The 20419-nt window shown below is 41.2% G+C and overlaps 2 protein-coding genes across 2 annotated transcripts in view; one reads left to right on the forward strand and one right to left on the reverse strand.

Annotated features, from left to right (window-relative positions):
- Positions 1-14: 14 nt before the first annotated feature.
- On the reverse strand, positions 15-1480 carry bbip1 (BBSome interacting protein 1). Its single transcript, XM_064962027.1, has 3 exons — positions 1373-1480; positions 1102-1166; positions 15-552 (listed from the first exon to the last, which is right to left on the reverse strand). Exons 2-3 carry the CDS (start codon positions 1145-1147, stop codon positions 389-391), a joined length of 210 nt encoding a protein of 69 aa, XP_064818099.1. The 5' UTR covers positions 1148-1166; positions 1373-1480; the 3' UTR covers positions 15-388.
- A 3785-nt stretch (positions 1481-5265) lies between these two features.
- shoc2 (SHOC2 leucine rich repeat scaffold protein) overlaps positions 5266-20419 on the forward strand; it is a 30686-nt gene continuing 15532 nt past the window's right edge. Inside the window, exons 1-2 of the mRNA XM_064962053.1 lie at positions 5266-5352; positions 19177-19851. Coding sequence (XP_064818125.1) covers positions 19591-19851 — 261 coding nt within the window. The 5' untranslated portion in view covers positions 5266-5352; positions 19177-19590. The remainder of the gene's footprint in view (positions 5353-19176; positions 19852-20419) is intronic.

A 20419-nucleotide genomic window follows, 5' to 3' on the forward strand; every position in this document is an offset into this window, starting at 1 on the left:
AGCTTTAGATCACATAAAAGGGGAAATAAATCTTTTATTTGAAGAACATGTTCACAACAGATGTTATTTACCTAAACTCCAATGCAACTTCTCTCAAGAAATAAGACTTCCCATAATTACAAGGCTATTATACATTCACAGCAATCAAAATAATCCATGAGATTGATGCCAACATTGCTATATTGCAATATTAGGTTGTGACTAGTGTGAACCTCTGCCCTCCATTGTATCCATATCTTCTGTCTGTAGTCCATTTTGTGTCTACTTGTGTAGCTACTGTCCTCCACTGTGGCTCATTCAGTTCCTGTTGCTTGATAATAAAACTACTCTGGCTATTGTCCATTTTGTGTCTACTGACCCTACTACTCCATGGGCTGCCATTGCATGTCTACTGTGTCTCCTGCTGCTCTTTCAGTGCCAGATCCTGTTGCTTGATGGCCTCCTGGGCCTCCAGTTGCATCTTCTCCAGTTTCTCCAGGGTGACTGATTTCAGAGGCATCAGCTTGGCCTTACACAGCACCATGGTGGGGACATCCTCCATGGACAACTGCCCTTTGGATGGTAACATAACCAAGAGTGAGAAGTTACAGGCTTGGCTTCTAGTTATCAGAATGCATCCAGAAAATAAGACAAACCCAGGTTTCCTGCATGCCACAAGCCTAGGAATGAACCAACTCGTACACTTACCAAGACTGTCTTAATAGAATAGACTCAATACTATGATCAATATAATCAACATGGTAAACTCTTGTAGCACTGTGCAGTTTTCCTCTGAACATACTGTAGTTACTTTTTCAGGTAAAGAGAAAACCAATCTGGTGGGCTACGTGTAGGTGTATCTTTTGGGGTCAGTGACCGGTTTCAACAGTAGATAGCAGATAAGTATTTTCAGTAGGAGTAAAAACCTGAAGGAACATAACATCGGTCGGCACACACTTGGCAGTGTTTCGAAGTGTTCCTTCGACTGAAAGGAATGTGTTTACGGTATTTTAGAGCATCTAACGTCACTGCAGAAGTGAAGGGGTGGCTGTGTTGAGTTGCATGATAGACGAAATTGCTCATTTATACCACAGACTTTATTGATAATGGTCGTTTACTCACCTTGTTTGGGCAACACTTCTCTGAACATCGATTTGACTTCAGGCATTATGTATTGTTAGGTCCAGCTGAAATAAAAGCATGAATAATTATAGTTGGCATCTGGCAAAATATTAAGGCACGATAAGATGGCTAGCAACTGTTGTTGAGCTTAGTTAGCTACTACACGATGTATTTAGTCACTGATGATTCAAAACATATTTATTCATCCTTCTTCAGTCATATAGGTACGTGATGTTATCGTCGCGAAATTGATTTATAACCATAACATTACCTCAGGGTGATGGGTTGCTAAGCCAAACAAACCAATGTTTGCTCCTTTCCGGGATTGTCAGCTGGCTTTTTCTTCTACGGTTTTACGACCCGGTTTAGAAACAGTGCATCGCATTGCAGCCATCTGGTGGGCAGAGTTGGAAGTTTATATTGAGTTCATAAAATCAAAAAAAAAAAAAAAAACACTACACATCATAACTGGAGAAAATGTGATAAAGACAGAAATCACGAATTTTCTTTACATAATTTAATTTAAATATATCTTATCTAGCCTAGAGAGAAAATAAGGAGTGAGAAGATATGTCATATGTAGAGGTAGGCAGTGCAAAATAAAAACCACAGGAGGTTTTGAACATGAAACGAGCTCTCAGAATTCAAAAAGAAGTAGGGATTGATCCCTGTTCTCAGGTGGAAAGTTGTATGTGACATGTGCCACGGACATGTACCAGTACACCAAGGCTCTCCACAGGAAATGTTAATATTAACGGTTCATGACAGTGGGTAACCAAATTATAGACTGAACTCTCCTTGTCCATAGACTGCTTTCAAGGTAAGGACACAAACATTTGTATTTTGTAATTTGGGTGAACTCTCTTTAAAATCAGGCTGGAAGAAAATGTAATTTGCTCTCCAAGAGGGTTGACCACCCCTGACCCTGTATATTTTCCAAGTGCTAGGTGTTTGAAAATGTTGTTGTTATAACAATACATTTTTCAAGATCATCCAACCTTCAAGAAAAATCGAATGATTATCAATATTCAGGTGGTTCATGCCTACTAGTTGAATATCAGTGGCATCATCTACTAGTTGAATATCAGTGGCATCATCTACTAGTTGAATATCAGTGGCATCATCTACTAGTTGAATATCAGTGGCATCATCTACTAGTTGAATATCAGTGGCATCATCTACTAGTTGAATATCAGTGGCATCATCTACTAGTTGAATATCAGTGGCATCATCTACTAGTTGAATATCAGTGGCATCATCTACTAGTTGAATATCAGTGGCATCATCTACTAGTTGAATATCAGTGGCATCATCTTACTCTACATAGACACAACTATTGTCTATGTACAACAAGATGATGCCAAGGACCTTCAACTCGTAGGCGTAAATTAATTTGATATGATGCGTTTATGAGTTGTGAGACCCCCTACCATCTCTGCCTAGCATGCACACCAGTGGCAGATTTAGGCATAGGCGACATGGGCAGCCGCCCGGGGCAGCATCTTGCCGGGGGCGACATGGGCAGCCGCCCGGGGCAGCATCTCGCCGGGGGCGACATGGGCAGCCGCCCGGGGCAGCATCTTGCCGGGGGCGACATAGGCAGCCGCCCAAAGCAGCATCTTGCCGGGGACGTCATGGGCAGCCGCCCGGGGCAGCATCTTGCCGGGGGCGACATGGGCAGCCGCCCGGGGCAGCATCTTGCCGGGGGCGACATGGGCAGCCGCCCGGGGCAGCATCTTGCCGGGGGCGACATGGGCAGCCGCCCGGGGCAGCATCTTGCCGGGGGCGCCATGGGCAGCCGCCCGGGACAGCATCTTGCCGGGGGCGACATAGGGCGCCCACAAAAAAATTAAAATATTAATAAAAACCCCCACAAAGAAACAACAAATATTCCGAATGGTGACATTTGCGCGATGGTTTTCTATCACTCATTTGCACGTCATGTCAATGATATCATGTCACCGTGTGGGACTGTGGGTCAATTAACCTTGTCGGAGTGGGTGCCCTGATTCTAGTTTGTGAGCTAAGCAGGCTCCTGCCTGGGAAATTCTCCCACTCAAAAGTATGAGATGGGGAGGGGGCGGGGGTAGTTTGACTTCAGGTCTCCCCACTGGAAGCCAGAGGGAGGGGGAGTGGGGAATCTCTCAAATAGTGCACCTCTAACTTGGTACAGTACTAATGTAATTAGTAATGCAATTACTTGTGCAATTTAGTTGTGTGTGTTTCTTGTTTGAAGTTCAATAGTGTAATAATCAGGTTCTCTTCTCTATAAGTGTGTTATTCTCTTTGTGTATTTGTGTGATATAGGATTGGTGCAGTTTAGTTTTATTTGTGTGTTTTTTGTTAGCAATAGGGTAATAGTTTAATAATTCAATTATCTTTTTTTAAATGTATTTATAAACTACAATTTGTTTCTATTTGTCTTTGTTACTTATTTTTTATATTTATGAGTCTTATTTTTGTGTATATATTTATATCGTTTTAAATGTTATGATTATTTATTTATGTTGTTCCAAATGTCTGAATAAAAATGACAAGTTAGCACAGGGGTTCGCCCAGGGAGCCATACAAGCTAGAACCGCCACACAATTCTACAATGTCAAAAATGATATTTGATTCCTGGAGAATGTAATATCCAATGCTTATTTGTATGACTTATTCAAAACTGTTCATGTATGGCTGAAAAAATACATAGCCTCATATCATTTGCACACACTGTATATACACTCTCTTTTTTTCTATTGTGTTATTGACTGTACACTTGTTTATTCCATGTGTAACTCTGTGTTGTTGTCTCTGTTGCACTGCTTTGCTTTATCCTGGCCAGGTCGCAGTTGTAAATGAGAACTTGTTCTCAACTGGCTTACCTGGTTAAATAAAGGTGAAATAAAATAAACATTCAAATAAAAAAATAATTTTCAAAGACACAGGTCAGCATATCAGATTTCAAATACTTAAATACACTGGCAAAATTGGGAAGAAGCAGAATAATAAAATACGTGTGGGGAATAACAGTAGTGTTCTTGCTGAAAATTTAGCCCAATGGTAAGAATGAGAATTGATCCACTGATCAGACTAAATAAAGTAAATAGATGATACAATCTACTGAAAATCACATAAATCTACCTCTTCACCAAAACCAAATAATTGTTCTATATTGTTTTGTCCCCCCTCTTGAATCAAACGTAGTGTTGGGTTCACAATCTGTTTGACCAAATTATTTGTTATAGTTAGGTCACAATACCAAACTTCCCTACTAAAACTGTGTGGGTCTGTCTGTCTGCTGCATGTTCGTTGTCACAACCTAAATGCCATTCACCAAACGAGGGGACTAATGTAAACGTGGATTAAATCGACATTAGTACATGCTGTCTAAAATCTGTATTCTGCAATAGGGAAGGCAGTAACAGCAAGCACATTTTGTTGACGACATTGTACATAAAACAGCGCGCTACCGTTGTGCACACACCTCAGCACAGAACGTGGTCTCTCTCTCTATTTAGCGCCACTCAAATCTTGAGGGGCGTTTCTTAAAACATGCCTCCAATCCCCTTGATCTCTTACATAATTAGGCCAATCATATGCTTCAATGTGCCGCTGTTCACAGCGCTGTGGCATGACAAGGCTCTGCTCGTGATGTTACATTGCAGCCGCAGATGCCCTGATTTCAAAACGATTTGGAGCACAGTTGAAAAGTGAACGCGCTGTCTATACAATTGAATAATTAGACAAATAAAATCAGTACTTTTCAATGAGTGTGATATAAAAGCTGTGCCGTGAGAACATGAGAAGAGGGTCAAATGCGTGTCTCACCGCCAATGCGTGAGAGTTAGCAGCTCTGGTCGTGGCTAAAATAGATGCTCATGGAGCAGACCTAATCCAACCTCTTCGGATGTGCATTATTATTCTAACGGACTGTTTGAATACGAATATAAACGAATTTATACTAAACCCTACGAGCAATATATGCTTGCTTCAAACATTCAATTTCACTCCCAGGAAAAAGCTTTGAGTTATATTCCGGGTTTTTCTGACTTTTACACTTTTATGATGACAATAAATATGCCAGGTAGCTAAATTACACATTTTCACCACTTTCACTTACCCAAACACCTTTTTCTGTTCAAGTAAGTCTCGTGATACATTGGTAATGCGTGCGTGTGACGCAATTTGGTGGTAGGGAGGGGACCCAAGCAACAGCAGTGGTAGGAAAGAGGAGGAAGCAGGGATGGTAGAGTCACACCTCTGAAGGTAAAACAGTTATATTATTTCACACCTTTCAATACACCTTTAAATCAAGCTGATCTTTTTATAGTAGGCTTCTTAAATGTCCCTTTTGTCGTCCGCATAGCTTGGTTGATGACGCAGCCTTTCAGTAGGCTGAGAACCGCACTCTTTTGTTCAAGCTTCGTTCGGAATGGCCGCTGTTTTGAGAATGTTTTATTTTTTCCTCATTTCACTACGAGAGCGAGAAAAGGGCGCTGCGAAAATACTTGACGAGAAAACGGTCTTGAATGACCAAGTGTCAATCTGTAAACTAACGATTTGAACATAATAGTTGTTATTATTTAGGTGTCAGTACAGTTGAAGGTAGCTACAGGATTGAGCAGCGCGATAGTGGGGTTGCGTGATTGCTTATTTCGCCGTGATAGGCTCGCGATTGTCGGGAACCGCGCAGTCAGAACGCTCGGGTATGTGAGCTTGGAGGTTAACGTTAGCAATTAATTTTTATAAATAAGAAGGCCATCTAGCTACTGAGACTGATATTTGTTTCCTCTACCAGAATTGTACCTAGATATGACGTTGTCCAAGTTGTTTGCTCTACGATTTGACTGAATGTTTGCAAAAAATGTTTGCCAGCCTCACTTAGCTTCTGAAGTTAGCTTGATGTGTTGACGTTTCGTTTTTTGATTTCATGACCAGTTGAAATTATTTAGCTAGCTTGCTTACAGATTTTGTTAGCACGACAAGGGTGACACTAAATTAAGAATGGCTAGCTATTTGCGGCTACTTTTCCCAAACAATCAATAGCTAACTAGCTAGTTTTGTCAGCCAGTTCGTAGGCTGGCTAACTAACCAATTTAACGTTAGTATGTGGCTCTGACAAGCACAGCAGGACCACCCCATCGTTTGCTGCTGTATCATACACATACAGGTTGGCTTGCGTCTTGTTTTTACGCATATCAATCGTGATCTTGGACGTAACTTGACTTCCACGAACTGTGGCACCGGTTTTATCGATAATCTCTCTTTCCACGGATTTGTCATTGGCACGGTTACATCCTGCTTGTGCTGTGGGCTGGTTATGTAGCTAGTAGCTGCCTGCCACCTCACCAGTGCATCTCTTGCCATCACTGTCAAATGTAGACACAATTACAGGAGCTGCGTAGTATTAGGCCTATTGGTTGTAATCATCTTTGATAGTCAGTCAGTGAGAGAGTTGTTAAGCCTGCCTAGTTAGCTAAATGCTTTGTAAAATGAAAAAAGATATGCAGGGGAAAGAGAGCAGAAATAAACTGTTTGTCTGTCATTCATTCATTCAGGAGTGGACATGGGGAGATTGATTGTTCCAAAGTCCTTAACCCCCAATCACAAATCTGGCAGCTAAATGTATTTGCACAATTGTAGTGATTCTATCATATCAAAGCCTAAACCTATGTGTTATTCCAACTTTATTCCAGTGATGATGATATATGCGTATACTTATGCAATCCTCAAAGGGAGAGGACAGATGAAGAAAATTGGCCAGTCTTGAGCAAACATGACGCAACAACATGGGAAGACTTGGCAGGATTGGTAGTAGTGACTGCTTGCTTTGCCCAAGATGTCCACCAACTGGCTATAGGCTACATTATACAAGTAGAGGCTTAACAATTGGCACATGAATTGAGGAAAGCTACAGTGATGATGGTGGTGGATCATCATAATAATCAGAGGAAAATGGTGTCCAGCCTTCTCATTTTATGTATATCATCTATTGCACTGCCTGTCATTCGTCCCAAACTTGGTTCTTCTCCTTTTGGTTTCTCTCCATGGAGTGGAATCTGGAATGATACATTTAGTCAGTCAGTGATGAAAAATAACTGGAAAGTTGCTGCGCTCCATGACCCTTGACCTTATGTGCTTTTTCTACAGCATGACTTCGCCCACAAGTAATTTTTCTGGAGTTGGGGGGTGAGAGTGCTTCTTCGGTTTGGTCACCTGCATATTATTAAACTAGCTCATGTTTGTTTCAAACCTTTGGGTACATTTTATGATTTTGAAGAGGAATTTAAAGAATAAACAAACACTGACATTACACCCACTGCTTGTTTAGGTGAGGGGCAGTAGGTTAGTTGTCAGCTTGCCGTTGCCATGTTTGTTGTTGGGATTTTGACACTTGTTGTACCCCAGACTATGCCTGGTGACCAATCTCTCCGGCCAAACGCCACGCCCATTAAAATGTATTCTCCACAATGAGTCTGAATTTGATCTCCTCCCAGAGGACTTCTCGAATGCGAACACGTTCAAACCGTTCTGGTTGGCCCCAGTAACTGATGGGTGTGGCCAGAGCCTGTACACGTGGGTCAAGCGGCGTTTCAGAAATGGTCATTGCTTTTGATACTCTGATTGGTTAGAGATAATCCAATCGCAGTTGACTTTTGTACAAAGCCCCTCACTTTAACGTCAGCAGAAAGGACTTCTACGATGGCAGTCTGACTGAATGATAGTTAGAGCAGCAAAATGAAATTCAGAATGAGTCGCCAGGCAACCCCAGACCCCACTGCCGTGTTGCATAGTTGCCTTTATCTAAGACATGATTGATGTGATAGCCTACTTACCCTATTTTAGGGTTTCCACAAGTTACCAATGCCACAAAGTCAAAATTGGCTATATCGTAAAAATACTCTATATGAAAACAACAATGTGCTTTTTGGTCTTAAGTTTAGCAGTGACTTTGTGGCACGGGGTTTATGACTTTGTGGCAACTAGTGACGACCCTATTTGAGGGACTATTCCCAAAAGAAAATACAAAGAAGCTGCCTGCTTTGATACAACCAACTATTATTTTATACAGTCATGTGTTTTGATATTCAACGTCCATCACCTTTCTCTTAGTTCATTATAATCTGGGTTGAGTCAGAGGTCATTCAGTGATTGCTGCTTTGCTCTAGGCCTAGTTCACAGTATAGTCTCATTGTTATTTATGTATTTTTAATATTCACCATCTATTTTCTCTCATTTTATTAGTAGCCTAATATAGAGTTCACAGTTATCCTAAGTCGGTGAGGTCAGTGCTGCTAGATACTTCTCTGTTGAGTGAACATAACTGTTACTGAGAGGAGCAGCACAAAATGTACCTACAGAGCATTATTAAAGACCCTGTGTAGTCACCATTCAGTTTTTCCTGTGTTTTTGTATAATATTGTACAACAGCTGATGAAACTAACACTGTAAAAGTGTGAACACCATTTGATCATTGTTATTTCCTGATAGTTGCTGGTTGAAAATACAATCTACACAGGACCTTCTAATCACTTGGTTTTGCATGGGTGGAGTTTCAGCTTGCCCGATGACGTCACTAGGGGAAAATGAATTAATAGATGAATAACAGAGTTACAAACCTCTGCCAATAACAGCAAGTTTCCAGTTTTCCCCACTCTGACAGTCCTAGTAAATTAATTTTTAGTTTTATTTGCTAATCAATATTTGTTATTTTTGACCATTTTTAATTATGAGCTATTACAGAATTGAATTGATATAAAAACAGCAGAAATTGGGCCTTTAAGCTTATCTATTTGTCATTAACGGGATCAACAGGACCCCTTTTTACCCCTATGTGTTTTATGAGTCTTATGCTTTGAAGACCGCTTCCTCCCAAAGATTAGACACACACAAACACCTACTCTCAGCAGCAGTGCTAACCTTTCCCTTAGCTCTGATCTGTTGCCAAGCCTGCTCTTTTTCTACACACACATACCTAGAGCATAACAGATGACTTTATTAGGCTTCATACTGTAACCTATTACTACATACAAATGATGCTATTACTGTACTACAGGCTGTGAGATGGAACCACAGAACTAGAATGAGGGGTTAGAGGTTCCAAACCCTTCCTAGATAATCTATTTCTATGGACAGAACAAAGACAGAAACCAAGAGACTTTAGTTTTATATAAATCATTTTGATGTTGAAGCTCTCGACAGTTGTTGTCAATTTGTCTTTTATGACCTTTAGGTTAAGTCAGGCCAACCTACTTACCAGGTTCTCAACATCACTTGTAACTATTGTAGTACATTCATTGGCTTACATTGTCATCTCAACCTGTTGAAGTTGCCTATGGCCTAGCTTATTCACTAATAGAGCTGGGAATTGCCAGAGACATCACAATACGATATCACGATACTTAGGCGCCGATACGGTATGTATTGTGATTCTATGTATTTTGATTAGAGCTGTCCCCAAGAAGAAGAGAGAAATTCTATATTGGTCAACCGAGTCATCTGTTCTTTTGACCAATTATTTGGTTGACATTTTATAATGTGTATTTTACCATTATATAAACACATTCCATGTGCTTTAATCAAATCAGATATGCACTGAGCTTGTCTGATGCTTTAAACAAACTGTTCAATTAAATAATTAAGACACAAATGACTAGAGGGAGGACGATCGCAATCCTCCCTGCTGCAGCGACCACCACAGAACATCAAGTGTTTAACGCGCTGTCCGTGTTGCTGAAGCTGCAACAGTCATTTCTGACTGAAAATTCGTTGCTGAAATCCTTAATTTTTTTTTAGGAAAAACATTCCCTCAATCCTTGCTGTCTCCACATGTATGTATTGCATGCGTGTCACCAATAGGGCCTGACCTACAGCATATCATAATCACATCAGTAATTGCTTATAACAAACTCCGAACACTAACACGTTACAGCAAAATGAATGTAGAGGACGTGACAAACTCAAACGGGGGAATGTTTACTGGTTGCTCAGTAGGTAAAGGGGAAGTCAGATGTGTGAAATGAGTTTGACTAGTTATGGTAAATATGGTAGTTTGACTAGTTATGGTAAATAGATCAAGAAAAAGAAAGTAAGGAGCAAGCAGTATGTGCATATTATGTGTCCCAAACAGGGGCTGTTAGATTACAACAAACATTTTCTGACTGGAACAATGTAAACAACACTAAATAAATTATAAGCATACCAGAGTTTGTTGTAACGTTTGTGAATGAAATTTTCGAAATGGCATGGTTAATTTGTTGTTTACGCTATTTTATTTTAAAACTAAAATGGTTGATTGCATTTCAAATCATGAATGACTTGTATGCTGTTCAAAAAAGTGTTGAACAAATCAAAATATATTTTATATTTGAGATTCTGCAAAGTAGCCACCCTTTGCCTTGACAGCTTTGCACATTTGGCATTCTCTCAACCAGCTTCACATGGAATGCTTTTCCAACAGTCTTGAAGGAGTTCCCACATATGCTGAGCACATGTTGGCTGCTTTTCCTTCACTCTGCGGTCCAACTCATCCCAAACCATGTCAATTGGTTTGAGGTCGGGTGATTGTGGATGCCAGGTCATCTGACGCAGCACTGTCCTTCTTGGTCAAATAGCCCTTACACAGCCTGGAGGTGTATTTTGGGTCATTGTCCTGTTGAAAAACAAATTATAGTCCCACTAAACGCAAACCAGATGGGATGGTGTATCGCTGCAGAATGCTGAGTTAGCCATGCTGGTTAAGTGTGCCTTGCATTCTAAATAAATCACTGACAGTGTCACCAGCAAAGCACCATCACACTACCTCCTCCATGCTTCAAGGTGGGAACCACACATGCAGAGATCATCCGTTCACTAACTCTGCGTATCACAAAGACATGGCGGTTGGAACCAAAAATCTCACATTTGGACTCATTAGACCAAAGGACAGATTTCCACCGGTCTAATGTCCATTGCTCGTGTTTCTTGGCCCAAGCAAGTCTCCTCTTCTTATTTGTGTCCTTTAGTAGTGGTTTCTTTGCAGCAATTCAACCATGAAGGCCTGATTCACTCAGTCTCATCTGAACAGTTGATGTTATGTGCCTGTTACTTGAACTCTGAAGCATTTATTTGGGCTGCAATTTCTGAGGCTGGTAACTGTGCTGAACTTATCCTCTGCAGCAAAGGTAACTCTGGGTCTTCCTTTCCTGTGGCGGTCCTCATGAGAGCCAGTTTCATAGCGCTTGATGGTTTTTGTGACTGCATTTGAAGAAACTGTCGAAGTTATCAAAGTTTTCCATATTGACTGACCTTCATGTCTTAAAGTAATGATGGCCTGTCATTTCTCTTTGTTTATTTGAGCTGTTCTTGCCATATTATGGACTTGAGCCCTATTTGGTAAAATATATATTCTGTATACCCCCTACCTTGTCACAACACAACTGATTTGGCTCAAACACATTAAGGAAGGAAATTCCACAAATGAACTTTTAGCAAGGCACACCTGTTAATTGAAATGCATTCCATGTGACTACCTCATGACGCTGGTTGAGAGAATGCCAAGAGTGTGCAAAGCTGTCAAGGCAAAGGGTGGCTATTTTGAAGAATCTCAAATATATTTTGATTTAACACTTTTGGCTACTACATATGTTATTTCAGAGTTTTGATGTCTTCACTATTCTACAATGTAGAAAATATTAAAAATAAAGAACACCTAGTAATTCAAGGGTTAGAACTTTTGACTGGTAGTGTATATATGGATGATTTATAAAGCCAGGCACATTTAACAGTTAGGTTATTGATTATAGACCTAATTTAAGTTGGTTTCCTCTCCTCACTTTTCTTAGATGATTAAGGCAAGGGCTGTGTTCTTCTCTCCTAACTTCACTGCTGCCTCCACAGCATTCTTCTCAACACCAATATGCTGGTTAACTTCTTTATTATGCACATAGCAACATGGTCCAGGAAAATGTGCCAATTCAACAACGCGCTGATGTGTTTCAGAACTGAGGACAGAGAACACTATCCATCGCAGGAGAAGGCACATTTGTTATAAAATATTATTTTTATTAGTGTTGCACCATTTGTTCTTACATAATATAACCATATACAATTTAAGTAGCATATGTCTTAGTGATGGACTGTGCCACCCCCACAATGGATCAGTCCACTCAAACAGGTGCCAGTCAGACAGGTGTCTTGTACACCATGATTTATTTATTTTTTGCTACTGCTAGACTAAAAAAATCTTGGTCGACCAAAAGCCAATCAACCAGTCGACTAAATGGGGTCCGCCGTAGATTCGGTACTGTGATTTATTGCTCACCTTGGTCTCCTGCATAGGGACAAGAGAGCAATGAGAAAATGATTTTGATCAGTCATGGAAATAAGCGCTGAAAACATTGTCTCCCTATTTAAAAAGATGTAGAGACATTATTGCATTGGCTCTATGCACACTCACTGGACTCTACCCACACACTGACTACACTGACGCTCCAACACATACACACTCATTATGACACCACACACTCAGTCGCACAGACACACTTTCACACTCTCCACATATTCTGCTGCCTAGTCACTTTTACCTCTACCTACATGTACATATTACCTCTACTCCTTTTATATAGCCTCACTATTGTTATTTTATTGTCAGTATTTAATTTTTTTCTTATTTGCAATTTTTTTTAAATTGAATTAAATTGAAACATTTTATTGTGAAAAGGACTCAAGTTAGCATTTCACAGTAAAGTCTACATCTGTTGTCTTCAGGACATGTGACAAATATAATTCGATTTGAACAAGCTGTGATGGAAAAATACTGTAGTTTTGGTACAGCCAGCTAGCTCAAATAATATTGCAATGTTGTCAAATGATAGGACTTAGAGAACGACCGATAATCTTCCAAGCCGACGTATCAGGACAGAGAGAATACAGTAGACGGCATGTGTCAAAAAAGTGATTGAGGTATTTTATGGGTCACGTGTTTATGCCCATATATGTACATCCTGTCCAGAAGTTCTCACGGTATCAAGTGAGTGTTTATGTAACCTGATAGTGCAGCTGTTCATTTGAAGTAAAGCCTGTGTTTACATTAAAGCTGTCAAGGTGATTGATGGTGTGACGGTTGTCGTATGAAGAAGGTGTGGGCCAAAGCGCAGCATGGTACGTGTTCATCTTTTTTATTTGAACTGAACACTGAATAACAAAAACAACAAAGAGAACGAACGAAACCGAAACAGTTCTGTCTGGTGCAGCTGACACAAAAACATAAAACTACTACCCACAAAATCCATGTGGAAAAGCTACCTAAGTAGGGTTCTCTATCAGAGACAACGATAGACAGCTGCCTCTGATTGAGAACCACACGGCCAAACAACAAAGAAATACCAAACATAGAAAATGAACATAGAATGCCCACCATAGTCACACCCTGGCCAAACCAAAATAGAGAATAAAAGCCTCTCTATGGCCAAGGCGTGACAGATGGGTAGTGACCTCGTTGAACTGTGGAATGTGTTTGAAGCAATGTTTTTTCTAATCAATTCAGCAGTAGGGGGCTATATGTACATAAGGAAAGCCATAAACAGTTGTCTTTTCCCGAGGATGTCATGAACTCTGCCTATCCCCCACGTGAGAGGGGTGTGTGTGTCCACAAATATCCAGAAAATCAACATTGTATGAATTTTAAGTAATTAATTTGCATTTTTATTTCCTGTCATGTCAAATAACACTGTATTCTAAGTGCCCACATTCTACTTCCATGATTCCAACAGTTCACCCAAGTGTTTTTGATCTAAATCACAATTGAAACATTTGGTTAAAAATAAGGCTTAGATTTGTTGCCCGTATTGTACAGCCCTATGTGGCAGTGTGGAAATTCTCAAATAAGTGCAGGAAATGCAGACAAAATGTACTGTAAAAAACACCATGATATGATAGCCCTAGCTCTAATTGCACAATGCTGAGGAATGTCTAGCTGGGAAAATCAACCACAGCAGCAAGCTGGCTCATTCTCCAACAGGAAGGTGCAGTATTGAGAAATGGATGAATTGACACTGACCAAAATAAACTATTTGAGTTAATTCACTAATAATAAGGCTTGTGTCGACGTGCCCGGACTGCATGCAGTAAGCAAGCATCAAATCACCCCCACGATTTCAGGGAAGTTAGGAACCAATATGCACAGGCAGTTAGGAAAGCAAAGGATAGCTTTTTCAAACAGAAATGTGCATCCTGCACCACAAACTCCAAAAAGTATATGGTCAATAAGAGCACCTCCTCCCAGCTGCCCACTGCACTGAGGCTAGGAAACACTGATACATCCATGATAATTGAGAATTTCATTAACCATTTTTCTATGGCTGGCCATGCTTTCCACCTTTCCACCCCTACCCTGGTCAACAGTCCTGCACCCCCCCCCCCCACAACAACTTGCCCAAGCCTCCCCCATTTCTCCTTACCCAAATCCAGATGGCTGATGTTCTGAAAGAGCTGCAAAATCTGGACCCTCTCTTTCTAAAATTATCAGCTAAAAGTGTTGCAACTCCTGTTACTAGCCTGTTCAACCTCCTCCTTCGTATCGTCTGAGATCCCCATATATTGGAAAGCTGCCGTGGTCATCCCCCTCTTCAAAGGGGGAGACACTCCAGACCCAAACTGTTACAGACACATCTATCCTACCCTGCCTTTCTAAGGTCTTCGAAAGCCAAGTTAAAAAACAGATCACCGACCATTTAGAATCTCACCGTACCGTCTCCTCTATGCAATCTGGTTTCCAAGCTGGTCTGGGTGCACCTCAGCCACGCTCAAGGTCCTAAACGATATCATAATCTCCACCGATTTGACAATTACTGTGCAGCTGTATTCACAGACCTGGCCAAGGCTTTCGACTCTGTCAATCACCACATTCTCATCGGCAGACTCAACATCCTTGGTTTCTCAAATGACTGCCTCGCCTAGTTCACCAACTACTTCTCAGAGTTCAGTGTGTCAAATCGGAGGGCCTGTTGTCCGGACCTCTGGCAGTCTATGGGGGTGCCACAGGGTTCAATTCTCGGGCTGACTCTTTTCTCTGTATACATCAATGATGTCGCTCTTGCTGCTGGAGATTCTCTGATCCACCTCTACGCAGACAATACCATTGTATACTTCTGGCCCTTCTTTGGACACTGTATTAACAAACCTTCAAACAAGCTTCAATGCCATACAACACTCCTTCCATGGCCTTCAACTGCTCTTAAATGCAAGTAAAACTAAATGCATGCTCTTCAACCAATCGCTACCAGCCCGTCCAGCATCACTACTCTGGACGGTTCTGACTTAGAATATGTGGACATCTACAAATACCTAGGTGTCTGGTTAGACTGTAAACACTCCTTCCAGACTCACATTAAGCATCTCTAATCCAAAATTAAATCTAGAATCGGCTTCCTATTTCCCAACAAAGCATCCTTCACTCATGTTGCCAAACACCCTCGTAAAACGGACGATCCTTGACTTCGGGTGATGTCATTTACAAAATATCCTCCAACACTACTCAGCAAATTGAATGCAGTCTATCACAGTGCCATACGTTTTGTCACCATAGCCCCATATACTACCCACCACTGTGACCTGTATAATCTCATTGGCTGGCCCTCACTTTGGCTGGCCGCCAAACCCACTGGCTCCAGGTCATCTATAAGTCTTTGCTCGGTAAAGCCCCGCCTCATCTCAGCTCACTGATCACAATAGCAGCACCCACCCGTAGCATGTGCTTCAGCAGGTATATTTTACTGGTCACCCCCAAAGCCAATTCCTTTTGTGGCCGCCTTTCCTTCCAGTTCTCTGATGCCAATGACTGGAACAAATTGCAAAAATCAATGAAGCTGGAGACTCATCTCGCCCTCACAAACTTTAAGCACCAGCTGTCAGAGCAGCTCACAGATCACTGCACCTGTACATAGCCCATCTGTAAATAGCCCATCCAACTACCTCATCCCCATACTGTTATTATTCATTTGTTTTGCTCCTTTGCACCCCAGTATCTCTACTTGCACATTCATCTTCTGCACATCTATCACTCCAGTGTTTAATTGCTCAATTGTAATTATTTTGCCACTTTGGTCTATTTATTGCCTTACCTCATTTGCACATGCTGTATATATACTTTTTTCCTATTGTGTTTATTGACTGTATGTTTGTTTATTCCATGTGTAACTCTGCTGTTTGTGTCACACTGCTTTGCTTTATCTTGGCCAGGTTGCAGTTGTAAATGAGAACTTGTTTTAAACTAGTCTACCTGGTTAAGTTAAAGGTGGAAGAAAATAAGCTAGCTAAGCACATGTGACCTGTTAGCAAAGATTAAGATTATTAGCCATGTCATCTGTGGTGTTAGCTAGCCAGCTATATTAGCTACTCTAGCCAGCTATATTAGCTACTCTGGCCGGCTATATTAGCTACTCTGGCCGGCTATATTAGCTACTCTGGCCGGCTATATTAGCTACTCTGGCCGGCTATATTAGCTACTCTGGCCGGCTATATTAGCTACTCTGGCAGGCTATATTAGCTACTCTGGCAGGCTATATTAGCTACTCTGGCAGGCTATATTAGCTACTCTGGCCGGCTATATTAGCTACTCTGGCCGGCTATATTAGCTACTCTGGCCGGCAATATTAGCTACTCTGGCTGGCTATATTAGCTACTCTGGCCGGCTATATTAGCTACTCTGGCCGGCTATATTAGCTACTCTGGCCGGCTATATTAGCTACTCTGGCCGGCTATATTAGCTACTCTGGCCGGCTAGATAAGCATGGTCCTAAGATATCAAATTGCTAGCTACGTTGGCTATTAGCTCCTAACATTAGCTGGTTTTTACACATGCACCATTTTCGGCAACGAGACATTTCCCCCTTCCCTTGTCCTTGTTAGATATTATGTACATTTATGACTTGGTAGCAAATGCCATTGAGCTAGTTGTCATAGTAGCAGTACACCGCACCAAGTGATATGAGCGATGGAGAGAGATGAGAAAGTAAACGAAGTTACAGCTTCACGCTATCCAATCGTAGCAGTAGGATACAAGTTAGAACCCGCCCATTTATTGACAGATGGCTGAACTAGCCGATTGAGTTGTTTGAATTTTGTCCTGGTAGGTGAGTTGTTTACAGTTCTGTCCTGACTGCAGAAAAAAAATCACAGAAAATGACAAGAATACTAGTTTCATAAGCAAACCCATTTACATTGCATAGATGTTATTTCATATCCTCAAACTAACAGCAGTGCCTACATGCCGGAGTGATGCTTCTATGTAAATGTTGTTAATCAGTAAGCTAATATATTGTGTATTTGGACCCCTTCACTTTTCCCACATTTTTTTGCTAATTTATCAAATAAATAAAATCCTCCCATTCTTCCCTGCAGATCCTCTCAAGCTCTGTCAAGTTGGATGGACTTTTTCCTGGCTTCTATAGAGTTTTTCGATCGGGTTCAAGTCCGGGCTCTGGCTGGGCCACTCAAGGACTTTCAGAGACTTGTCCCGAAACCACTCCTATGTTGTTTTGGCTGAGTGCTTAGGGTCATTGTCCTTTTGGAAGGTGAACCTTCACCCCCATCACGGATCTCTTGGTACTTTGCTCCGTTCATCTTTCCCTCAATCCTGACTAGTCTCCCAGTCCCTGCTGCTGAAAAACTTCCCCACAGCATGACAGCACCATGCTTCACCGTAGGGATGGTGCCAGGTTTCTTCCAGATGTGACGCTTGGCATTCAAGCCAAAGAGCTCAATCTTTGTTCAGACCAGAGAATCTTGTTTGTCATGGTCTGAGAGTCTTTGGGTGCCTTTTGGCAAACACCAAGCGGACTGTCATGTGCCTTTTTACTGAGGAGTGGCTTCTGTCTTGCCACTCTACCATAAAAGTTTGATTGGTGTAGTGCTGCAGAGATGGTTGTCCTTCTGGAATGTTCTCATCTCCACAAAGGAACTCTGGAGCTCTGTCAGTGTGTGGGTTCTTGGTCACCTCCCTGACCAAGGCCCTTCTCCGAGGCTACTGTGTTCTTGGGGACCTTCAATGCTGCAAAAAAAATGTTTTGGTACCCCTCCCCAGATCTGTGCCTCGACACAATCCTGTCTCTGAGCTCTTCAGACAATTCCTTCAACCTCATGGCTTGGTTTTTGCTCTGACATGCACTGTCAACTGCGGGGCCTTATATGTGCCTTTCCAAATCCTGTCCAATCAATTGAATTGACCACAGGTGGACTCCAATCAAGTTGTAGAAACATTTCAAGGTTGATCAATGTAAACAGGATGCACCTGAGCAAAGGGTCTGAATACTTATGTAAATAAGGTATGACTCCACTGATCAGCCAAAACTAGCTCTAACTCGACGCCCCTATTGAATATGCATTTACCTGTATTGTGAGTAGGCGTATGCCATCTTCATTTACAAGAGATTTACCATTCAAATAAAATTATTACCATTGTTTTGTAGTTAAATTGGTAAAAACAAAGTAAAATGTATTGTTAGATTATTATTTTTTTTAATTGATACATGAATGCGGACATGGCTCTCTGGGGAAATTCTGTTATCAAAATGTTCACATTTTAAAGCGGCAATCAGTAGTAGAAACAATAGTAATGCGTACTCCCCACCCCTGGTTAGGCAAAAAGCTGAGACATGGGGCTGGAGACATTGGATCACTCTCAAATTCATAGACGGAACTTTGGATGCAAGGATTAGTCATCCATGATATCAACATTTAGTTTTAACCATGTTTTGAGGCTATATAGTGTTTGTTTTCATTTTACTTTGTTTTAACATTGGAGTGAAACAAGCTTATGTTTCGGGTTCTGTTGGGGTGTGACAATTGAATTAAAATCATGAGGCATTTCTAAGTGTATATTCATCAAGAATCAATGGGTACATATCATTCGTCCAAAAATGAATGTAGCAACTACTGATTGCCCCTTTAATGATATTGAATATCGGCCTAAAATATCATCCACCTGCGTCATTTTTTTAAATAGTTCTTTTTTACGGCTATTCACTAAGATATCAAATGTGATTTTGACTCGTCATTTCAAATATGATCACGTTGAACAGCCTTTTGACTCGTCTATGTTTTATTCAACAGCATTTAAAAAGCCCAAAGGATGATGAGAACCTCGATGACCTTTCTAGTCTGAACTGGCTTCAAACCGAACTGAGGGGAATCGTCTACAGTTCAAACAACTAGGTGGCCCATGGCTGCCATCACCACTCCTGTCAAGTCACAGCTTCAAAGGATTTACTCCCCTATGGCGTTCTGAGAAACGAAACCGCTTGGATCACAGGGATTTATTTGTGAAGTAAATGTATAGGCCCACACAGGTATGTATCAGCTGGTGTGTTTATAAAGGTCGTCTCCTACTCTTAACCCTCTCCACGCCTACTTGTCGGTTGACTGCTTTTTTGAGGGAAAACTCCACACAAACCAAGGAGAGTGACAGTTGGGGAGTTGCGGTCCCATGAGAGACTCCGCAGGGGGACCGACAATCACGTCGACGCCATGAGTAGTACTTTAGGTAACAAAGACAAAGACTGGAAAGAGAAGGACCTGAAAGGAGGTCCGACAGGAGGGAAAGAAAAGGAAAAAGAGGCCAAGGCTCTGGCTGGTTTAGGCAAGGATCCCAAGGCCAAAGGGAAAGACGCCAAAGAAGGAAAGAAGGATGCAGGTTCCGCGTCGCCTGCCGTCGCCTTCTCTGTGGACAACACGATAAAGAGGCCCAACCCGGCGCCGGGGACACGCAAGAAGTCCAGCAACGCCGAGGTAAGATGAGGTGACAATTTATGACAAAACACACAGCCTATCATAACGTACACATTATTTGTGGCTGAAAATATTTTTTTTTGTCGAAACGCATATTAATTAGACACATTATTTGTGTTCCTATGTGGTAGTTGGTAGAGCATAGCGCTTGCAACGCTATTGTCCAGGGGTTTGTTTCCTGCAGGGTCAACTCATAAGAAAATGAATGTACGATACAATATACTTTATTGTCCATTTACATGGAAATTAATTTTGTGAAGTTACAGAGAGATATACATATATACATGCATACATACATAACTGTTCAAAAGTTTGGGGTTACTTAGAAATGTCCTTGTTTTTTAAAGAAAAGCACAAAAACATTGTCCATTTTAAAATAACATTAAATTGATTAGAAATACAGTGTAGACATTGTTAATGAACGTAAAAGACTATTGTAGGCCGGAAACAGCAGATTTTTATGGAATATCTACGTAGGTGTACAGAGGCCTATTATCAGCAACCATCACTCCTGTGTTCTAATGTCACATTGTGTTAGCTAATCCAAGTTTATTCATTTATAAGGCTA

The sequence above is a fragment of the Oncorhynchus masou genome, chromosome 5 (genome assembly GCF_036934945.1).
Source record: "Oncorhynchus masou masou isolate Uvic2021 chromosome 5, UVic_Omas_1.1, whole genome shotgun sequence".
NCBI classification, from domain to species: Eukaryota; Metazoa; Chordata; class Actinopteri; order Salmoniformes; family Salmonidae; genus Oncorhynchus; species Oncorhynchus masou.